This window comes from Syngnathus typhle, linkage group LG22, assembly GCF_033458585.1.
Source record: "Syngnathus typhle isolate RoL2023-S1 ecotype Sweden linkage group LG22, RoL_Styp_1.0, whole genome shotgun sequence".
Taxonomy (NCBI): Eukaryota; Metazoa; Chordata; class Actinopteri; order Syngnathiformes; family Syngnathidae; genus Syngnathus; species Syngnathus typhle.
This window is the reverse complement of record NC_083759.1, coordinates 4,622,014-4,637,962: the sequence shown is the minus strand read 5'-3', so window position 1 is coordinate 4,637,962 and position 15,949 is coordinate 4,622,014. Positions and strand designations below refer to the sequence as shown.

Here is a 15,949-nt window from a genome sequence, read left to right as displayed (position 1 = left end):
GTACTACTACATAAATATTTTTTCTTATTTAAAAAATATATACATTACGGACGTGAGACTAAAAGATGATTTCAAGTAGGTCATCAAGCTGTTTGTGTGAGGATGAAGTGTGAGAGTGAAAATAACACCTCATTCCACTGGAGGGAGGACAAGCATAGACAAAAAAAAAAAAGTCAAGACGATGAAACAGCAGCACAATAGAAGATTCAAGAATGCTCAAGCAAACACACACTCCAATGTTCAGTATCTGAACAGACAAATATGGGAATATACAAGACTTCTAAATTTCCAGGGAGAAAATATTCTAAAATTAGCATCATAAGGAGCTTCTTTGGATAACTTAGCAGTGGTGGTAAGCATGACTCCCTCTCAATCAAGAAAACTTGATGTTTATCTTGAATCAACTGAAAATAAGGATTGTCAAATATTTCTTTCTTAATTTCCTATTAAGTGCTTACTGCCTTCTAATCGGGAGGTGCTGGAGTTTCATATTCTCCAAAACACCGTCCTTAAAAAGGCAATTGCAAGAGTGCTGGTCGGCAGATGAGGGAAGCTCGTAAGATCACGCAAAAAGCAGCACGGCCACAATGGCGGACTGTAGGCAAGGCGGTAAGGGTGGGGCTGCCCTGGGGAACCACGGCAATTTCTCGCCCTCGCACCAACACCGCAGCTGCTTATCGCACGAGCGATGTGACGCAGGAACTACACTACTGACATGTTCTGTTTTCACAACCAGTTTGGATTGTTTATTGGAGTGGTGGTGACACTTGGGGGGGATGGGAAGCAGATGTGACGGGGAAATGGCTCACAGGGTGACTTGCCAGTGTTTCCTCCTAATGATGGCGGCCTCGGCCGAATGAAAGTGAAAATCTCAAGAGGGATTCCGAGGTGACCGGCTGTCACTCTACATACCGCTTCTGCATCCTCAGAGGCATGAAATGACCTCTACTGTCAAGACAGGATGTGAAGGGTCATTGTTCCATCATTGGGGGAAGACGGTGAAATGCTGACACTTCCTGGCAGTGAAGGTGAACTACAACCAAAAGCATTTTCCACTTCAAAAATAAACACAAATGTGGCTATTGTGTGATATTTTCTATGGAAATCGATTATAATATACATTTATATCAATATTAATTTTTTTTACACTATAATCCAAAACTTTTTTTAACTTCCTTTTGACCAAAACATGGTTAGAGAAGTAGCCCTTTTAAATTCTGCAAATAAATAAACTCGTAATATATATTTGTTATTTTTTTTATTCTAATCTCCAAATGCTTTTCCATTGTTGAAATTACAACATTATAGATATTTTCAGTCATGCGTAACAATGGTACGTATATATTTGTTGATTAGATTATTATTTATTCTTTTCCAGCGTAATTGCAAAATGTTCCACAGTTAACTAAACTATCTCAAAACAACGATAGAGAAATCCCTACAGTGAAGCAATTTAGAACCTGGTTGCTGATCTCTGTTGGGTTTTTCCTTCTCCATTTTTTTCCTTTGATTGAAATCTTGTTTTTAATTGCCAGTTTTATAGTTCAACGTAAAGTGATTGGAAAAAAAAAAAAACTGCAAAGGCAACATGTCTCCAGTAGTCCCTTTGTGTCACTTCTAAGATTATCATTTACAGCTCCAATGCACTCCGCAACAGATCAAGTGGAACACTCACAAACAACGAAGGGGCTTAAGCTTTCGTGGCTTCTTCGTAGTGTCTCACAGAGAACTTGAAACCATGATTATGAAGGCGGTCAATGAGACTGGTTTTGTGGAAGGCGCTTCCTGGTGTGTACACTCCTCCCCTGTTGAGTCGGAGACAAAAATTGCGGAGAAGACATCAGAGGGGTATTTTTCAGAAGACGAGATAACGTAGTGTGGAGGAGCTATAACTGACCTTCTGGGAAGGGAGTATTTTTCTTTCAACACTGTTACTGCTGCCTGTACCATAGCAATCACTGTGGCCACATAACCAGGTTCTAAAAAAATGAAATCAATGAATGCTGAGACAATCAGACGCAAGTGCAAACAAAAATGGTTTTGAATCATCAAATAACGAGTGAGATCCAAACCCGCCACCAAACATTCCGCCATTTTGTGATACCACTCACAACCTGCCAGTAATGGAGGAACACGAGTGCTGCACGCCTACCTGCTCCCATGATCTCAGTGCAGATCTTGGCGTTGGGTGGTCCCTGGGAAGGGTCTGTACCCTCGGAGTATCCCTCTCCGAAAAATGTCATGTTGAAGCAGGTGTCTTCAATCTGGTAGGTGAGAGTCCAACATGAGACGAAATACAAGCGACTCAACTCGATCAATTTACATTGCACAACCGGATTCAAAATCGATATTACAAATATGATATCGATATTTTCAACCCAAACTACCAACTATGATCTTAACACTTGTGTTTTCTTCATTCGGTGCGTCTACATTAACTAACATACATATCAATAAACTAATTTAATTGGAGCATTGATAAATTCAAGTCTTACCTGTTTAATTGTTGGACCGGCCTTACTGAACATTCCAAAGGAAAAAAAACTTGGAAACTTTGGGAAAAAGGCAAGACACCAAACATCAACATAAAGTACGGTCCACAAATTCTCCTGCTGGGTGATAACGTAATGACGCAATGATGTCTGTACCATGGTGAGAAGTTTCCTGCCCAGGCGGAATTTGACCATGACCCAGAAGAGCAGTCCGCCGCAAAGGAGCTTGGCAACGGAGCAGAAACCACCTATCCCGACATATGCACAATATTGGATCTGTCGGGGGGAGGATAGTGAGGGATTGGAAGGAAGAATAAATATAAAAGCGGTTTCTGGTTTTCTCCCGGGTGGTCCAGATTTATCTCCGCTATACACACTAATGATTTGACGAACCATCCAGTGACTCACTTTCTTTGTGAGATTGCATGGCACTCTACAGAGTGATGATGACTCACCCCGGGTGACTTATATCATATTTCCAGCCTGGTAGATGCTAAACCAAAATAATCCAGTAACAGTAAAAACAAAAATCCTGGGGCCCCTCTCAAGTAAAATCAGTTAAATAATGAAAGGCAGTCACATTACCAATAGCTACTAAAAATCCAAGATATTACTGACCAGACCAGTTTGTGCATTTTCTGCACATCAGTTGGAAATAATGTTCTGTTTTTAATAAAACGATGCAAATTAAAAATGTTTCTTGAACCCCGTTCATCAAAAAAGTAAGTGACAGATTACTCAATTATCAAATAAATATCCTTTGCAATACAGTTTTTCTAAAGCTTTAATGTCTTCAGTGTTCACATGAATAAAAAAAAGTGAGTATTCTTTATTTATTCTTTTTCCATCATATCAATGCTGATGCTGGAAAATGCAGCAATACCCAAGGCACGTTCAAGCGCAAGCTTCTTCATAACATGTCGCTTATTTGCTGCCTCATGTAAGGCACGCCAAATTATTGATTAGAAGGAAATCTCATTTCTGACCCTCTGGCTTAGCGCGCATAATCAACAATATGATGAGAAACATTCCCAGGGCGGTTGGGGTAATGACAACATTTGGCAAACAGTCTCAGAAAAGGGATATCATTGCATACGATCACAATATTGCACAATTTATGTGGCGTGCAAATGGCTACCGTATTTCTATTCCTCAATCATGATCACTCTTGTTCACGTATTCCAGGTTTGCAAATTCTAGCCATCAAAAATCATGGATGAGAATACTTACAGGTGACCGACATTCCTCCTGGTAAAGGAAACGCTGTGTTCTCTTCACTACAGACGGGTCCGAACCCATAAAAGGGATGGCGTACTGCGTTATCTCTTTGCTATAAAACACAAAACCTCTATACACACACAGACACACACAGGATTAGTGTACTCATTCCTAAACACATGTCATACAGCAAACATGTCTGGTGTTATACATGAAACCTTGAAGTAAACACGTCAGTCCTTTTGTAATCACGCTTAAGCATATCCCTTACCTCTGGCGAACTTTGGTTCCTACGACAGGAAGCGGCTTGTGGCCAAACTTCCTCCTCAGCCGGCGAAGGGAGCTACTATCCGCAAAGCCGTGCACAGCCGACTGCCAAGTGGCATCGTGACCGCATGAGCCCTGAAAAGGTAAACGGCACTGTAGTGAGCTGCTCTTTTTCTATTTGGACAACATTTCTATCCTCAAAGATTTAATGGACAGATCTATTGCTCTATATTGGTGCTTGGAAATTTGAAAAAGTTTTGACCTTTTATACACTGCTTAAAGATGCGAGGCAAAGCTATTCCACTATACTTCAAGCAAATGCATTTTTTCCTTGACTATTGAGGACAATTTAATGAAGATTACCTCAGGCCCACTGCTTATTGTTAGGAAGCTCTCCACTGCTGTCAGCGTCCCTTAAATCAAGACAGTAAACAATAATTCAATAAACAATAATAATTCATTTTGCATCATCAATCTTGCCAAACAAGAGTTACTTGTATTACCGTATTTTCCGGACTATAAGGCGCCCCTAAAAACAGTGCGCCTTATAGTCCGGTGCGCCTTATATATGGACCAAATTCCTAAATTTAAACTGACCCGAAGCATTGTGTCATGAAATCAATCATAAGTGGCCCGCTGAAGACTGAATCATGAATCAAAAAGACTATGGATTATTATTTTGTGATTATAAAGTCATTTGTTGCGTCGGAAGTTAAAATCAAAAAGATAAAATGGAGAATGATTTGATTTGGATTCAAAATCTGACATGATGCATTAATGGTATGCCTTATAGTCTGGTGTGCCTTATATAAGGACAAAGTTTTAAAATGGGCCATTCATTGAAGGTGCGCCTTATAGTCCGGTAAATACGGTAATTATTTTTGCACTTATGGGACTTCTGTGGGTCCACTGTACCAAAAATGTCATAAAAACAGTCTAACCTTTAAAGTGGCTCTGAGTATAAAGAATTCCCAAGTCTGCTGGTATGGAGTCAAAGCCGCAGCTACCAATTACATACACCCCTTTGTCCAAGGCCTTACTGTGGTACTCCAACTGCATGCGCTCCAGAAACTACAGAGACATTTTTTTTTTTTTTTCGTGTGAGTGTTGGCCTCTCTGTGTTCACATAATTAGACAAATAAATGTTCCGTTTACCTGAGGCTCTCCACAGATGTCAATGTAGTGAGCTCCATTCTCCACGCATGCAGCGACCACCGGCTCGCCATAAAACCTGTACTGAAACAATGACACAGACAACATTAGTGCATTAATCCAAATTTCAACAGTTTGTTTTGATTCATTTCTCAACAACAGCAGTTTTTAATACTTACCGGGCCCACACAGTTGAGAATAACCAGAGCCTGTTGGCACATGACGGCCAGAGATTCTTTGCTGGACACATCTGCTATGATGATGTCAACGTCTGTGCTCAACTCGGGCATGGCTGAAAATGAAGATATATTTATTGTAGAGATAAACATGAGCATTGTTATCGAATTTCCTTCTGCACTGAAATCTATTTACATATTGTTTATGGAAATTTACTTGAGTAGTTTGTCACTGCATACTTACACTCAAAATATTATTTAAAGGACAGCTTTCTACTTTTACTTGAGTCATATTGTTGTAAAGTAAAAATACTTTTTTTTCAGTTTTGATTATTTTGGTTACGAACCTCTGTGTGTATACCCACCTAGCCTGTTGGCGACCTGCTCGAGCATCCCCTTGAGACGCTGTCCGCTTCTGCCGGCCACGGCCCATTTTAGACGGTTGTCTGGGGTGCTGTCGGCGGCGTAGCGAGCGACTTCTTCCACTACAAACTTGCCAGTGAAGCCTGAAGCACCAAAAACTACGATGTGGTAAGGTCTGCTAGATGTCACCGCCTCCATTGTGTGCGTGTGCAAAGTCAGTCCGGGTAATGTTACTTCCGGCCGTGATTTTTTAATAACTATGGTGAAAACACCACATACTAGTGAAATAAATGTGCTTAAAAATATTTTACTAATTATAGTAACCAACCTCACCATGCCGTTGCAGTCCGAGACGTTAAATATGGATATGCTCCATTCGAGGAAAGTTCCGACCTTCCTCGAATGGAGCCGGAATTATCCCACACGGATTTTCCCATTTCCGGCCTAGAATGAAGACAGTTTATTCCGATATATAATTGTGGTTTCGTTATTTCGTTTATCACATCACGTTTTGACCTCCAGAAAACCTTCTTCATAATTTCCTTAACTTATAGAAATAAATAAATATAATGCATTCAAAGCATTTCATTCACCAAATACTTTGTTGGTTACTTTCTGCTTAACGTTATCACGTCCGCCATATTGGATGTGTCAATGGACTGAAGCTGGAAACAGAACAAGTGCCCATAGTTCAAATTCTCTCAATCATCCATTCACAAAAACACATAGAAAAATAATTAATGAGCTGATTTATTTATTCCCTTTTTTTATCAATATTATATTGAACCTCAGTGTTACACATTTTTAGCTCATATTAATTTTACCAATACCCCCAAAAAATCTGTTTCAATATAAAAGGAGTATGAATAGTTAACATTATTCCAAACTTTTTCCTAACCATACTACTGTAAATGTTGAGATACCAAAAATACCCACTCTATTTTCTATTAAATCTGATTTTGAATGTAAAACAGTTGGGGCATTAGTGCATCAGATAAACATCCTGAATACAAGGGGCAGAAATTAGGTTTCCTCTGCAGGGTGCCTGGGCTCTCCTTCAGGGATAGTGTGGGAAGTTGGGTCACCCACAAAGGATTCAGAGTCGAGCCATTGCTCCTCCATATTGAGCGGAGCCAGATGGGTGTGGCTCGTGCATTTTATTAGGATGCTTGCATGTCCAACCGGAAGGAGGCCCTGGGGACGACCTAGGACATGACAGTCTCTCGACTGGCGTGGGAATGCCTTGGGGTCCCTAAAAAAACAGTAGGAAGAATTGACTGGGGACTGGGCTTTCCTGTTGAAGCCGCCACTTGACTCCAGCTTAACGGTTTTGGTGAATGTGTGGATGGATAGATTTAAAATAAATGGCTTCTAAACAAATATTACAGATTGTTTAAAAAAACACAGTACAAATGATAAATTCCATGGATCAATGCAGCTGCAATCATAATGGAAAGTCATGAATAATTGGAACATCAGACTAAAAAAAAGCCACAAACTGATACAAATGAGGGTAACGAGTATTTATGTTAAAATATGGACACAAGTGAAAGTAGCAAGAACCCTTCTGAGGTAAAGATTTTGTCTAGGATAAACGATCCACACAAGTAAACGTTGACTATCATCTTCTGACTTAAAACATTTTATATTTTGGTCTTTCTTGGAGATTAAAACTCAATTTCCAAGTCATGCTAAAATCCCAGATGTCATCCTGTCTGTGACTTTGACCCAGAACTATTTCAGACTTCACACGATGGCTCTTATGTTCCGTGAGGCAGCCAATGTCGGAAACCTTGGAAGAAACTCCACACGTTGGTCACGTAGAAGTCCATGTTCAGAGTGAAGTCGGTGCAAATGTTGGACGACTTGTCCACCAAGGAGCAGTAGAGCGCCGTCCCACCTACGCTGATCACCACGGTAACGAGACACAGCAGAAGCAGGATCAAGCAGGAGTCTCCACCCACTTCATCTGCAGTGAAGACATGTAAAGCAGATGTAAAGCAAGATGTTGTCCGAATTTCATTCGATTAATTGTAATTCAACTTCTACTGTCAAATAAATCAATATTGCTAGTATCCATTCAAATTAATTTCATTCATCTGTTACAGTCACCCAAAAACATTTCTTTATAAAAAATATTTTGAAATGCAATCGGATTAAGGGCAGGTGACTGACTTGGCCGTAACATAACATTCCACTTCTTCCGCTGAAATTAAAAAAAGTCTACTATTTGATTTAACTTGATGCGTTTCAGAATCCAACCTTGGTCCATGCCATCTTGCGGCTCAATAAAGCGAACTTTGCGTTTGGAGTTCATCTTGTTGTCTATGTTGCCAGGGGGTGGCAGTCCATCCAGGGATGCTCTCCTCCTCTTCAGAATAGAAACCAAACCATCGGAGGACAGACTCTAAATTTGAAACATAAAACAAGATAATCAAATTACTGGAAATGTTTTCTTGCACTTGTTTGTTTACATTCAAACATCGACTGCAGCAGCTAACCTATCAAATAAAAAATAAAATATGAATTTATTCCCAATTTTAAAGATTAAATGAAAATATATCAAATGCTCTGACTGCACTCCATTTACTTACATTTTTTTGTGATTTAACTACACTTCCAATTTTCTAAGCTACATATTCAAATGATTAATTTCATAATCATCATCGTGTACATGTAGTTAGACTTTTTGTCATTAGGGGGAAGTAAAAGTGACATTCAGGAGGGCTTTGATACTCAACACCGACAAAAAAAAAAGTGTCTACCTGCATTATCCGCTGACCTCAACCAAAAGCCAATTCTACTCCTCATACAAACTCATAAAACCTTTTGGTTAGGGTTAAATATTTCAGAATAAAGCGTAGGATTTATCCCACAGCAAAGAACCTGTTTTAGAATGTGGTTCTTTGAAAGAGTGTTCAGTTGTAATTCAGCATGGCTCCACCCAGCCAAAGCTCCAGTGGGTTATATAACAACACCGTGTACAGCCTGAAGTGCAAGTGCTCATTCGAAAGAGCCGATTTCCTCGAGAAATTAAATCGAGTATGATGTCACAAAGGGAGTGCCCCCAGCAAACGCTTTACTGCTGCGGGCTGTGATGTGCAGGAGTAATTCCACGCATGAGTAAAGGAATGGCGAGAAGAACAGACAGTGATCTTTCCTACCCCATCTACATAGTAAAGTTTTGCCAGGTCTGTGTCTGATGCCTGCGGAACTCCTGCTGGCCACTCCACCTTCACGTTCTGCTCTTCCTCATCCTCTTCCTTCATTTCCTCAAGCGTCTCTTCGCATATTCCAGGTTTATGATAGTTAGGATGATTTGACTTGGAGATCATTTCTCCCGCTTCTTTGTCATCTTCATTTGTTATTTCAGGGTTGCTTGCTGTCAACAGACATTAGAGAAAATATGTTAAGGCTGATTTATTATAGTTAACTTCACTAGCTGCACTTAGATGGTTGAATGAGATCCATTATAAGAACAGTTTTTACAAACTAATTATAATCACAGGCAGAGCTAGAAGGGGGGGGGGGGGGGCACGGGGGCACTGACCCCTTCTGAAATAAGGTGCCAGGCCAAAAATAATTTGGGGAATTTGGAAAGAATTTTTCTGTTCTTTTACAGCCTCCCTGTGATATTTTTGGCACAGCCTCCCTAAGGAAACAAAAATCCTTACAAATAAAAAGTATTCTAATGATAGTGCCTGGCGTTCTTTTTGCTCGAGGTCTTTACAAATAGTTATTTATGCCTACTCCATATTTAAAGGTCAAGCAAATTTTTATTTGATGAATGGTATCTTTAATTTGATTTTTATTTTGGTCATCTAGATAAAGCGCCATGGAACTGCACTCCATTTACCACATATGACCCAAAGCAAACAAAAACATACTTATTTATAAAAGGTCCACCCCATTTTTATCAGCTCTGTAATGTTAACAAAATAAATATAAAATGTTGTTGTTGTTTTATACTTGTCCTTGCTTTATTTTCTTGATTTTACTTGCTATGTAGCACTTTGAGATCCCTCCAAATATATAGTGCGTTATAAATAGAATTTATTATTATTATTATTATTATTATAAAATAGCTCAACACATTTTTCTACAATAATGGCCTTCAGTTGTGTCTCTGTCAACAACAACCGAAATAATTGCATTTACCTTTTCCCTGATGGGGCGCCTCTTTCTTGCTTTGTCTTGTTACGTCGATTAGCGTTCTATCCTCACCAAGGGATGGTCTTAGTCCAAACAAAGAGATGAAACCATGAAAGACAGGCATGAAAAAAACAACATGAGCTGACATCACCAAAATATGAAGAAAAGCAATAAGATTGTGAGCTTTCAAAGCGGGAAGTTGGCTTTCTCTGCTGAAGCTGATCCACCTGCACCCAAAGGCTGTGAGTTAGTCACATACCAGAGTGGCGCGGTAAACAACTATGTCTGGCATACAGACCTGTGGCATTAGTGATGTCTATCAGTCAGTTTAGGAAAAAAAAAAAAAAAAGTTCTTAAAGATTATTGCAAATGTATTGGTCTAAAAAGTTAAAAACAACTGAACAGTATGGGCAGTGATTATTTTGTGTACTACCTGAGAGAGCCTGCAAACACTAGTGGTTGGGTGGCCACCAATGTTATTATGTTATTAATAATAAATGTAGAAACCCTAGTAAAGATAAGAAGCCCAATGCCCTCCTGATTGTGGGCCGAAAAGACATGGCCCATCTGGCCAGTCCTGCTTGGACGGTATCATGTGCCATCTTAGGGCAGGGGTGTCATTTTTGTCGCATTGTAGTCATAGTTTCCCTTGGAGGGCCATTATGACTGTCAACGTCTTCTCTCGGCTATAGAACAAACTGATGAATAACTAGTTTTGAAATCAGAACTAGTAAAAATTGTTCAAATAGTTTAAAAATAATTAAAATTGCTAGCAATATCTCAATTTTTAAAAAGACAATTTGTAATTTTAGTAATGACACAAAGTTGTAAAAGCTACCAAACAAACTGACAAATAACTCATTTTCAAATCAGACGAGTAAAAACTGGTCAAATATTAAAAGAAAAAAGATATTATTAAAAGTGAAGACAATTTGCCAATTCTAGTAATGACACGAATTTGATCCACAATTTGTCTTGGCGGGCCACATAAAATGATGTGGCGGGCCGTATTTGGCCCCCGGGCCTTGAGTTTGACACCCATGCCACAAAACAATCGGTGACTAATATCAGAAAGGTTCCCAATAACATTTGCAAATAGGTCCATTTGCAAGTGTTTCTATGAGCGATCCAGTGATGACTCACTTGAGGTGTGTCCCACAGATGTGTCTCAGCGTCTCAATGTGTTTCTGACCAATGTTGTCTGTTTCAGGAGGCAAGCTCTTGGCAGCATCCTTCTCTTTGCATTGGCTCTCTGAAAGTACAAAAAAAAAAATCTATATTCTCAACCAATAAGTAGAAAAGTAGAAAATGAGTTGCAATACCCCAGTTCTCCTGCAGGACAGTAAGGTTAAAAAGCACACGCTCATGGTAGAGCTTCTCTAGCTGGAGAACCTGGATGGCCAACTGGTCTGGTGACATCAGCGGTTAAGGACGTTCAATACGACTTAAAGCATTAACAGAGACACACGAAAAAAGGGGCTACGCCGAATAGCTGAAAGAAACCAGATTTCTCCAGATTATTTAAGAGTTGACTAATTATGATATAGTGCAATTATTTTGTTTTGACTCTTCCATGCATTGCATGAAGCTTTCTCTAGAAAGGATACAGTCCTCTTGGAGTGAGCAGGCTTCTGCGATCTGTGATGAAAAACATGTTTAACGTACAGTGAAGGTGTATACCCTCGAGTGAAGAAACTTTAAATCCTCGTGAGTGAGCACAGCGGAGCTTGTCAAATTAAGCTGCTCAGCCAAGAGAAGATGATTTGATGTGAAAAGCACTCCATTCTTTCAGAGATGACGGTAGTGAGACAGAGCATGTGAAATTGAAAGTCACGTGCAACTACTTATATCACACACATTCAATTTCTTTTTTTTTTTTTTTTTTTTAAATTCTAATTCATGTCAACTGGAGCAGGGATTCTCAACTGGTCTCACCATTAGGACCAAATTACCAGTCATTAAATTACAATTCACTTGGATAGAAATCAAACATTTTCAATAAAACAACATAAAAACACAGCATATTATATTTTAGGAATGTTCAATACCAGTGTGAGAAATTAATCCTTGAGCAGTAACCGATACTGAATGCCGATACCATTAATACTTTTGATACATAACCCCCCCACCAAAAAAACAAAACAATAAAAGACTTATATATTCCAATACAGCAATTTTTCTTAAAACTCCACGAATAGCAATTTCTAATTCGTAAAACTGGCCAATACTGGTATCAACCACCATTGCGACAATTTATATCCCGAAATACGGCTAGTATCGGTACTGATACTTTGGTATCGGTACTCTCCCATCCATAATCCTTTTAAACATTGTCCAAAACACAAGTGCAAACTGAATGGCAAAAATTCTAAAGATGCCAAATCAACATTTTCCCCAAAAATATCAATATTACACATCATCGTATCTTCATTGATCACAACTACAGGCATAAAACAACTGAATCAAAACTCTGCACATAAATCGCTAGCATGCAAGATGCTGTTTTTGTGAACTTTGGTGGACTGAATGAAATGGGGGAAAGTGCTCGTGTCACCAGATGCGTGTTTGGTCTCCCTTAGTAAAAGGATATTCCCCCAAAGGATTAGGAGGAAAAAAAAAACCTCTTTCCACACAAACACCCACCTGGTGTAGCGAGTGTGGCAGTAGTGTGTAGTCAGTATTTTCTCCGAGAGACTGCAGAGAGGCCAGCAGCTCTGGGCTGAGGCTCGACGCTCCATATCTAGAGACGCTTCCTGGAAACATACCAGAAAACGAACAAAACACCTAGGAAACTCACCTGCTGTTTCTCATGTCCGATTATTTACGTGAAGCCTTGCATGTTTCCCGACGGAAGCAATGTCAAGTGCAGGAAAATAAACCCGGTGGTGTCATCCGTGATGTCAGCGTGATGAAGGTGTGCTTAAGCAAATATGCCCCTCGTGGAAAGTGTCACAACGTGATGATGCGCTCATATTAAAGTATGAGTCACAATGATGAACTTTAGCTGGGAGGTGAGATTAGAATGCTTGATTTAACTACAGCGTGAAATATTCAATGACATTTTGGGGGTATGTTGTTTTTAAATTGCATGCGAGATGGATTTATGAAAGAAAAAAAAAAAGTTGCCTGCTATTACAGACATACTGAACATAAAAAGTATTTTTCCGGGGCTTACTATCATCCTGCTCATCTTAATGCTCTGGTTGCCTGGAGCACGCTCAGAGGAGGAAGCATGAGGATGATGATGATGATGCTTCTAACCAGCATGTCTTTGCAGAATGACGTGTTTCACTTTGTCTATCAAATATATTTCACTTGAGTTGGTTCATAAATGAGAAACAAGTCTCCGGGGGGTCCATTTTGTGAATAAGCATTGATTTTACTGTCCAAGATATCAGCCATAATAATTAATTCATGTATCTAGCGCTAATTTTGACAATTTATAACAATTATCGGGTAAGTAAATGTGATTAGGAATATAATCGCTTGCGAGACCACCCTAAAATGTTTTACAATTGTCTCTTGTCGGCAAAAAATGATGGAAATTTACAACTAATAAAACTCTTCAACTCAAGATAACAGAAGACAGCGCCAAAGCACTATGTTTAGACCAGATCATGCTTTGAGGCGAGATTAAAAAAAAAATCTGGGAAGTTAATTTATTTGCGTGTATGATATAATTTATGGTATTAAAGACCATAAAAGATTAACTATTACATAAGAGTCAGGTGTCAGGTGTTGAGGCCCTCCATGTGGACTATTTGAATCAAAACAACAAAAAGTTATATAATAAATATAGTACCTGTGACACTGCTGATGTCATCATCATCCTGATGAGCTGCAATGTCTGGACCATTAGGCGGCTCACTGGTGTTATTACCCATCACCTCAGCCAGCTTTTCTTTCATGTATTTTTCTTCAGTAATCGTCTCGGTATTAGTTTGTCCTTCCTTGGTCTCGCTTTGACGAGAACAGAAAAGGTCTCGGTACTTCGATGGGCAAGCAGGGGGAGATGGGCGACGTCTTTTATTACGCAGGGCTTGGATGTAAAATCAGATTCATTCGCTGGCTTTCTCCAATCTAGATTCAAAGAGACAACAAATATGACTAACTTTTTTACCTTGAAAACACAGACAGCAAATTTACATCAGCTGACTTCCAATCATCTGGAGTTTTAGAATTGTTGGCTATTGCTTCTAATCCACAAACTAATCCATAAATGTCAGTTAAATTAAACCAGGTCACAGAATTATTCTGACTAAATTTTGCAAAAAGAGAAAAAAAGATAACTCATTATATAACTTACAGCCTCCATTGTTTTTTGCTCATCCCAGCTAATCACCTGCACCCATCTGTTAGGGAGGAAGGAAATCACAAGGCCTGCTGCCATTTGAAATGCTAAAAGCTTGTCAACACCAACGTCAACTTCCTGTCTCTTAGCATTAGTGGAGAATGAATAGGTCAGAGCTGACATGGGGCAAATTAATTACATGCATCACAAATGATGTTTTGGGCTTGCGCGACAATGTTCTAACAATATTTATTCAGCATTGGGACACTGTAAATTTTACAACATGGAAAGAGATAGGAGCAAGGAATGACTCATAATATATGGAGATTCAAGGAGCAAAATAAATATCCTACCGCGTTATAAAAACATGCACGTCAGGTCGTTCAACCATTCGTGTTTACACATCCATTCACAATTCGATTCCCACCTACAATAAATGTATCAATTATTTAATGAGATAAAACAGTATAAGAGTCACCAATTTAAGGAAAAATTGCTTAATTATACCATATTTAAGGGAGAAACAGTTAAATTGTTGACAATGCAAATGCTGTGTGGTCCGGATTAAAGACGGAGCGGGCCTTATGTAGACCCCGGTCCGTACTTTGTACACCCCGGGGCTTCGTTACTTAATATGCCTTTCCCCATGGAAACAGATTTTTGTATTGTTTACTTGAATGTTTTGTTTGTCTTTGGACTAATTGGGTGTAATGTGTCGCCGTGGGATAGTAGGAAACGCAATTTCGATCTTTTTGTATGTCTTGACATGTGAAGATGTCTTCAAACTTCCTTTTTTTTTTTTTTATACATTAAAATTGTTCATCTTTTTCATTTAAGCGTATGAATGCCACTGTCAAAAGCATCACTGAATCGTTGCACACCAGAAGGATCTAGAAATGACAAAATGAGGCAGCGGGTTTGCATTCACATATTGATGGCTCAAACATATTTTTGATGTTGATTTAGAAAATATCTTTAGGATTTTCTTTTTTCAAGCACTCCATTATTTGCAGATATTTTTACTTTTTTTTTTTTATCTTTAAAGTCAAAGTCTGCTTTATTCTCAATTTCTTCACATGTCAAGACATACAAAGAGATCGAAATTGCGTTTCCCACTATCCCACGATGGAGACAAGAAATATTACACCCAATTGCTCCACAGACAAACAAAACATTCAAGTAAACAACACAAAAAGTAAAAATAAGAAGGGACATACAATGAATAAATAAGAGCAACTTGGCTGAAATGGTGCAATTGTGCGTACAGCAGACATTCAGTCAAAAAAATAAATAAAACCTTGCACAATACAGATTTTACCATGCATTGTAAATTTATATCTTTGACGTTTCTTTTTAATTTACTTTAACTTGATGACTATTTGGTACGCCCTAATGCTGTACACATTATTATTTTATTTTTAATTGGAACCTGTCATGTGATTTAGCTCCATAAATTGTGCCGTGGCCAAAAAAAAAACAAGTTGAAAAATTCGCCGCTCAATAGTTCCCACGCTTGAATTATCTATAAAATGCGATTTCTAGTCAAATAGGTGCAAAATTACAGACTCTCCGTCGTTTCCTTATGTAGCATGACCATCCCTCCAACCCAAATGAACGCGATCTTACATAACTTTAATGACACATCTGGGAAGGATGAAGACAGACTACTCACCGCTGCATGATGTTTATAAGTGTCCTTGCACATCTTCGTCTCGAGCGCTTGTTTTTATGGATGCAGGTGCACATCAGCCTTGTCGACTGTCCTCCACGATCATCTTGTTTACCCTTCCATCCGGGGAATTTGCAACCTTACTGGATTCCCTTCACGCGATTGAAAT

General features: G+C 39.0%; 2 protein-coding genes across 8 annotated transcripts in view; both read right to left on the bottom strand.

The window, feature by feature from the left end:
* The window catches only part of LOC133146505 (saccharopine dehydrogenase-like oxidoreductase), a 28,258-nt gene extending 22,362 nt beyond the window's left edge, over positions 1–5,896 (bottom strand). The window contains exons 1-13 of one of the 4 annotated variants that reach the window (XM_061270316.1): positions 5,671–5,896; positions 5,309–5,421; positions 5,133–5,213; positions 4,919–5,048; positions 4,341–4,390; positions 3,982–4,112; positions 3,723–3,840; positions 2,649–2,768; positions 2,496–2,552; positions 2,153–2,264; positions 1,898–1,979; positions 1,676–1,805; positions 26–1,033 (exon numbers count right to left, since the gene is read on the bottom strand). In XM_061270316.1, the coding sequence (XP_061126300.1) occupies positions 1,691–1,805; positions 1,898–1,979; positions 2,153–2,264; positions 2,496–2,552; positions 2,649–2,768; positions 3,723–3,840; positions 3,982–4,112; positions 4,341–4,390; positions 4,919–5,048; positions 5,133–5,213; positions 5,309–5,421; positions 5,671–5,866 (1,305 nt within the window). In that variant the 5' untranslated portion in view covers positions 5,867–5,896 and the 3' untranslated portion in view covers positions 26–1,033; positions 1,676–1,690. Of the gene's footprint in view, positions 1–25; positions 1,034–1,241; positions 1,806–1,897; positions 1,980–2,152; positions 2,265–2,495; positions 2,553–2,648; positions 2,769–3,722; positions 3,841–3,981; positions 4,113–4,340; positions 4,391–4,918; positions 5,049–5,132; positions 5,214–5,308; positions 5,422–5,670 lie in introns of those variants that run through there. The other 3 variants (XR_009711375.1, XM_061270315.1, XM_061270317.1) reach the window with 3 other exon arrangements.
* Positions 5,897–6,400: 504 nt separating this feature from the next.
* On the bottom strand, positions 6,401–15,933 carry cnstb (consortin, connexin sorting protein b). Of its 4 annotated transcripts, XM_061270329.1 has the most exons (12): positions 15,784–15,908; positions 14,465–14,538; positions 14,127–14,172; positions 13,623–13,900; positions 12,464–12,573; positions 11,428–11,458; positions 11,143–11,229; positions 10,964–11,072; positions 9,827–9,903; positions 8,833–9,050; positions 7,931–8,075; positions 6,401–7,637 (listed from the first exon to the last, which is right to left on the bottom strand). In XM_061270329.1, exons 4-12 carry the CDS (start codon positions 13,726–13,728, stop codon positions 7,429–7,431), a joined length of 1,092 nt encoding a protein of 363 aa, XP_061126313.1. In that variant the 5' UTR covers positions 13,729–13,900; positions 14,127–14,172; positions 14,465–14,538; positions 15,784–15,908; the 3' UTR covers positions 6,401–7,428. The 4 variants fall into 4 exon arrangements, with proteins under 4 accessions (XP_061126313.1, XP_061126314.1, XP_061126311.1 ...); XM_061270330.1 differs by lacking the exon at positions 14,465–14,538 and having other exon boundaries at positions 12,464–12,824; positions 15,784–15,929; XM_061270327.1 differs by lacking the exon at positions 14,465–14,538 and having other exon boundaries at positions 15,784–15,929.
* Positions 15,934–15,949: the final 16 nt, after the last annotated feature.

Bases quoted from the DNA above. Each gene is read 5' to 3' on its own strand.
- cnstb (XM_061270328.1), bottom strand. From the start codon at position 13,728: ATGAAAGAAAAGCTGGCTGAGGTGATGGGTAATAACACCAGTGAGCCG. The intron at 9,051-9,826 runs GTAAATGCAATT...GTCTGTTGACAG, and splicing joins GGCGCCCCATCAGGGAAAAG to CAAGCAACCCTGAAATAACA. The intron at 7,638-7,930 runs GTTGGATTCTGA...TCTTCACTGCAG, and splicing joins GCAAGATGGCATGGACCAAG to ATGAAGTGGGTGGAGACTCC.